Raw genomic sequence first — 6,527 nt, forward strand, 5'->3', positions numbered from 1 at the left:
AAAAACAATATATTTGTCAAATAAATGGGACCAATATGGTAACATATTGATAATGTAACTAAATATTTATTAAATAAGAATATATTTTTTTATTATACTTATTAAAAAAAATGAGTCATTTAAATTACTAAATTAGAACAGAGGAAGTATAAGTGCGAAATTTACTTTCGAAAATCAAAACTCTCAATTAAAAATAGAAAAATTGTTCGCAAAAGAAGAATATGTGAGTATAGGCAATAATATTTTTCACTATTTTGAGTAGTCAAGGCCTTAATCTCTTGATTTTCAATATTTTTATGGACGTGAACTTATGACGTAGAAAATTAATTACATCACCATATTTACCATCACATAAATATGTATTTAGACATTGAAACATCAAATTCATCCAGGGTTTTACATACCAACAAGCTTTTATTTGGTATAACACCAAATAAAAAAGTACAAGTTGAACACACATGACATCTCCCACAAAAAAGTACAAGCTTTTATTTGGTACAACACCATTACCCCTCTTATTTTCATTCTACTTTTTACTGTTTTCGAGGGAGATACATTACAGTACAAAATACATAACAAGCCACATGAAGAAAGAGAAAAAATCAAGCATCAAACCCATTTCAGCCATGATTCACACGCCAAGTTATCCTGTAATTAAATTAGTTTAGACGAAAAAGAAGAAAAATTAATTAATATAAATGCTTGGAAATACAAAACCTAAAATTAAAACACAAGGCGCAATACATCGACAATCCCTTAAACTTAAACTTGTTAGCAAATTTTACTTGGATACTTGAACTACCATTTGTTTTAATTGAACACCTAAACTCATAATAAAGTGTTGTTGTTAAGACTTTAGGATCAAATTTTGAAGAAAAAAATGTGCTTGTTCTCAAGCATTTATAGACTCTAGAGATATAATAATATAGAAAAGACAAAATTGTTTCGAGCACTGAGAAGGTACATTAAATTAAGTTACCCACATAAAATAAGTCATCTCCTTTTAAGTATACACATCAGCCTCGATTGGAATAGGTCTGAAGTTTTATGGCTAATTGAGACAAATGCATATAATAAAAGAATGTGACATTTTAACTATTTCACTTATCTACGTGATATGTAATGAACATTTGCGAATGTTTTTGTCTTTGATCTGAAAAGTTTCTAATAAAAACAATTTATTACAGATTTAAATACTTAATTAGAACAAGCCTTAATTTGAGTGTCTAAATGAAATTTGCTGGCAAGTACAAGAGGTGGTCCCATGTATTAAGCCTAAAATATACTTAAATGACATATAGCTCATCAACCAAAATTGGATCGGCACTGAATCAGTAGGTAACTGAATAACAAATTTTATGAGGGAGATCTATATTGATGGAAAAAGTGCCAAAAACAAAAGGAGTCCAGCAATTTTATAGCTATGTCTTAATGCTTAACGGGGTGTGTTCTCACCTATTTTCAACAACCTAAGACTGCTAAAAAAAGGTAATTTTCGTGAAAAAGTGACTTCATATCAAACAACATGGAGGCGAAGTGTCAGAATATATCCCCACCCACCCCCACAAAAGAGTATAAATGGCCTTAGGAGCGAGGATTTTAAATGGAACATAAACTTGACGACAAGGAAAGAGAGGGAGAGTGCAGATTTTAAGGGTTCCAAGCAAAACAATCAATTTTTGCACTGCAATTTTGCAAGACTTACAGTAGCGAACGATCTTCCAGTGTTGATTCCTGTTGTCTCCTTTCCACCATTCCCAAAGAGCAACAGTAGTCCCATCGCGGACACCTCCATGCTCCTTATCAGCATTCCATGCATCTAGATTGAGGTTAATGTTATTGACCATCCTAATTGCTCGATAACCATCACCCACATCCCTGCTCTCTGTCCATAAGATTGATGCATCAAGAACATCGGGGTTGTACGGGGTGAGCTGCACCTGTAAAAGAAGTTCAATAGGAATGTTACTTTCTATGTTTCCTTCCCTATCAGAAGCCATGTAATATTAGTACGACAGGACCCCTGAACAACAGTATGTTCATTACCCCTGGGCATAGTAAAATCTATTTTCAGGCATTTGAAGCAAAGGAAGGTGCATGGAGGCAAGGAGGGCAAATATTAGTTGAAGTTGCATATACCAAGTGTATGCCATCTGAAGGGAACAGGACAATAGCAATTCCTATCACAAGGAACAAGGTTTAAGATGCCAATACTTATTGTATAAACTCAAGCCATAATGTCCATGTTTCACCAATTTTCCATTAACTATGAGGTTTTCTGCAGTTAATGGATTCAAAACTTAACTTAACATGGCTACGATTTCCCTTTTTTCTAGGTCTAACAGGAGTTAACCCATAGCCTTGGTCTATTGCTATGTTTCATCTACCCAAGACTTTTCTCATGTTTGATAAGCCTATGCAAGTTGCATTTCGTGTTATATTATAAGAGTTTCATTTCTTCTTTTTGATAAAGAAAAAAAAAGACATAAAACTCCTATATTAAGCACAAAAAATGCAATTTGCATAAGAAAGTATATGCAAGTTGGGTTAAGAAAGTATATGGACACTATCTTGTTTTATTTATACCATGTCAAATCTTGATGTTAAAAGACGGGTTATTCATACATACTTTCTTCGTGTTTCAAGGTACGAATTCTGGGACAAATTTTCTTTCAGGAGGGATGATACATTCTGAGATAGCCACTTTAACACATGAAAGCATATGAAACCTCAGAAGATCATGGCAAGAGGATATGAAGGCTCACAATAGGCTAAAGTGGCGAGTCAAGTGGAGGATTTTCAAGAGAGCCTACATTGCATGGTAGCCGTAGTCTCATTATGCAGTGGCTAGTTTTGTAATACAATAAACGATAGAGATTACGGCATCTTCCGGGTTGGTTCATATCTACAAATGGATAAGATCCTAGTCTAGTCTATAGGAGGTTTTGAAAAGAAAGGAGCAATGATAATCATAATAAATTCCTTTGCATCTTCCAGGTCGGTTCGTATCAGGCACAAGAAATTATCCTAGACATTAATCTTCCTAATTCTAACATAAAGGATGATACCCATCAGCTTCTGCAAAAGAAAAAAGAATGAACAATATAACGCTGCCTCCTTAAAGCCAAATCCAAGTGACCAGGGTGTACAAACAAGTGCTAAAAATCTTCTTAACCAATAAGCTACCATTGGTTGTGCAGAGTCACGGTTCTGTTTGGCAATTTATACGAGTTGTCTTGATCATCGATCTAGAACTAGATGGTGCAAAGAACATTTAAGTTCAGTATGATATCCAAGACCAACTAAAGCCCTGTTTGTTTCTACTTAATGATGTCTAAATCATTTAGATCTCAACTAATCAAATGCATTTGTTTTTTCTTCTAAAACCACTCTTAAAACCATGTTTCAGCTACAAAACACAACCAACCACATCTGATAAATTTCTTACACTTTAAAGTTGCTAACATTAACCCCAAAAGAAGCAGCACATCTGCCCTCACCCATCTTTTTAAGGCTGTCTCACCTATCTAGAGGGGCTCAGTAATCTGGGTCCAATGAGTTATTCACACCCCAACAAAATGAAGCATGCGTAGGATCTCTTGCTAAAAGAGGGGAATTCGATATTTACTAGAAGAGTCTCTTTCGTGTTGGAGCACATATCATAAAGATAGCAAAAACTTTATAGGCAATAACACCATTTAGTTTTTCTCCACCTCTTCCTTCAGATAAAAGTAATGCACAAATAATCAACATTATCTTCTTATTTTTCCTTTTTAAAGAGTAAATATTAATTAATAATAGATGCATGTCAGTAGTGTTTAACTTCTATAGTTGTTTAATTTATAGCATATGATCTTTATCTGTCAACTACAAGTGCAAGTTCTAGATCTCGGCATGATAAAGTAAATGAAAGTGTGCTCTCTCTAATAGCTCAAATGGTCAAGCAATTTAACATGGTATCAGTGTAGGCAAGATCCTGAATTCGAGTCTCACCACCAAACAAAACCCCTTCAGTTATATATTGGATTACACTTTCACTCAAAACATCTAAGGTTTCTCTCCCTCCATAATGTCCAAACAATCCATACTTGAATATTTATTTCTTCTAAAAGAACACATAACTGAGCCTTCAAATAATTAAATTATCATTCCTAGTCAACATTAAATTGCAAAAGATTCATTTTCCTGTTTTTTTCTAGCCAACTTGTGAAAAAACCCAGCATGCATCATTTGCAAGTCAGAGCATTTGCATTAGGTAGAAATAACCTGCACTAAAAGCCGCCAGATAAAACACACAAAATAAATTGAGAATCACGAAGCATACATCTGATACAGCGGAAATCCACACGTAAGTGGATACCACAATCAAACACTCAAGGGATAGACCTAGGAGCCAAAAGTTGAAGATATTAGACGCAGGTTGATATACATACACAATACAGTGCACAAATAATTGACTGGACAGTGATTTTCTTTACGCCGCACACACTCACAGTCCTCATCTCCATTTCTTAACCACCACAACTCCACCATTAAACGTCCATCTCCACCATGGATACTACTTGAAGCACCCCAAAAAATTACAAGTCATACATTTGCATTAGGTAGAAATCTCTAACCTCCTTTCCAGGACAAAGAAATGGGTTGGCTATTCTTCGATGAGCCCTAGATGTAAAGGGGTTCAAAGTTCATTCCTTTGTGAAGTTTAACATCATACAGACATCATGGAGGATATCATCAAACTATGAAGCACAAAAAAACTAGCAATATCTAATCAAATAGAATGATAAGGAACATTTTATTATTATTTTTCAGAGCTTATGGTTAGCCAAGAATTGAACATACAGGGTGAGAGGCGCCAATAGAGTGCTTCAGGGCCAGTCCTGAAGCTTTATTAACCAGAGCAAAGCTTGGAAATCCCTCTTCATCCTTACATTTAGTGCTGAACTTCTCATCTTTATACCAGTGCTGAAGCAATTTCCACCCATTACAACAAATTCACAGTAAGCCAAAAAAAAAATTAAAAAAAAGAAGAAAAGAGAACCTACTTGAAATGGATCTGATGGATCATTAGAGGCAAGAACTACTTTTCCGTCACGGATAGTGAGAGAGTAATTGGTATCAGCTTTGGTATAAACCCTAAAAGAAGGTTTATCCATGAGCTCTGGATCTGAAGTTTGATGGTGGAAAAATGAAGGCACATGTGGTTGAAAACGATGACGATCATGATGACGATCAACACTCTCACTCTCATGAGACACGTGTTGGACGGAGGAATAGCCGGAAGTAGGTGGTTGAGGTTGCGATGGTGGTGGGGCCTCATAGTAATCAGACATCGGCGGTGGACGATTGTAAGATCCACCATAGTTCTCCTCCATTGGCGGCGGTGGATAATTAGTCCGTCCATAACTATCATCCATCGGTGGCGGAGGATAATGAGGACGGCCATAATTAGCTTCCATTGGTGGTGGTCCACCTACATGGGAAGTATGAAAGACATGGCCAACTTGAGGAGGAGGGGGGGGTTCATCGTAGGATGACGGTGGTCGGTGGCCGGGAGGTGGAAATTCTTCGTCGTTCTCGCGACGGTGGTGATGGTGGCCGTGGTTGGGATGTCCAAAAGGATATTCCATTGATACATAAAATTAAATTTAGCAGGATCTTTTTCTTTGCTTCTACATTATATAGATATCCCATTTTGTTGGTGCGTGTGACATCTGTCGTGTTTATTTATGTTTGTTAAGCTACCTTGATTGAATAATACTGTTTTTTTTTTCCACCGGCTATCTAGAGCTCGTGGAGTTCCGATTAAATTTAGATCGCGCATTATAGAATTCATTCGGAGATAGCATTTTCAATAGAATTTTTTTTATACTCATTGTTCGAACCCGACACCTCTAATTAAGAGTGAAACAGTCTACCACAGTGCCACAATTCATGTCGATAAAAATGCATGTTTTCTACTATACACTATATTATACATTAATACATTATACAGATCCCATTAAGTTGTTGTGTGTCGTGATTGAGTTGTTAAGCTATCTTAATTGAGCTTTTAAAATGAGAAGAAATCAGAGCAACACTACTATTATTAGATTTGACAAAAACGATACTCTTAACTCGAATGACCCTAAAATCAAACAACATCATCGAGTCGCTCGCTATTTTATCGTAACTTTAAGGGGAAAAAATATATATACTTCTCAATTTTGCTATTTAGAGCTGATATTTCTTTTATTATAAAAGTGGCTCTTATATATACCCCTATTATTATACAAATGACTCATATATATCCTTAACTTCTGACTAAAGTGAAAAAAATAATTTTAAATTATTTTTCAAAAAAATTAAACCATATGGGGTATATTTGAATTTGATCCTTCTCACACGTATTTTTTTTGAATTTTTTATTTCAACGGCTAATTTGAAAATATTATTTTGATGATCAAATTTATTTATGTTTCACCAATTTTCGGGTAAAATTTATTATAGATGTCCCAATTTTATTTTACAAAAAATTAAACTAT

The 6,527-nt window shown here is 35.1% G+C and overlaps 1 protein-coding gene across 2 annotated transcripts; it reads right to left on the reverse strand.

Annotated features, from left to right (window-relative positions):
• Positions 1-347: 347 nt before the first annotated feature.
• On the reverse strand, positions 348-5,676 carry LOC129887565 (ricin B-like lectin EULS3). 2 transcript variants are annotated; one of them, XM_055962715.1, is made up of 4 exons: positions 5,049-5,676; positions 4,846-4,968; positions 1,706-1,940; positions 348-648 (listed from the first exon to the last, which is right to left on the reverse strand). In XM_055962715.1, coding segments are annotated over exons 1-4 (945 nt in total). In that variant the 5' UTR covers positions 5,634-5,676; the 3' UTR covers positions 348-646. The 2 variants fall into 2 exon arrangements, with proteins under 2 accessions (XP_055818690.1, XP_055818691.1); XM_055962716.1 differs by lacking the exon at positions 4,846-4,968.
• Between the last annotated feature and the right edge of the window lie 851 nt (positions 5,677-6,527).

Source organism: Solanum dulcamara, chromosome 4 (genome assembly GCF_947179165.1).
Source record: "Solanum dulcamara chromosome 4, daSolDulc1.2, whole genome shotgun sequence".
Taxonomy (NCBI): domain Eukaryota; kingdom Viridiplantae; phylum Streptophyta; class Magnoliopsida; order Solanales; family Solanaceae; genus Solanum; species Solanum dulcamara.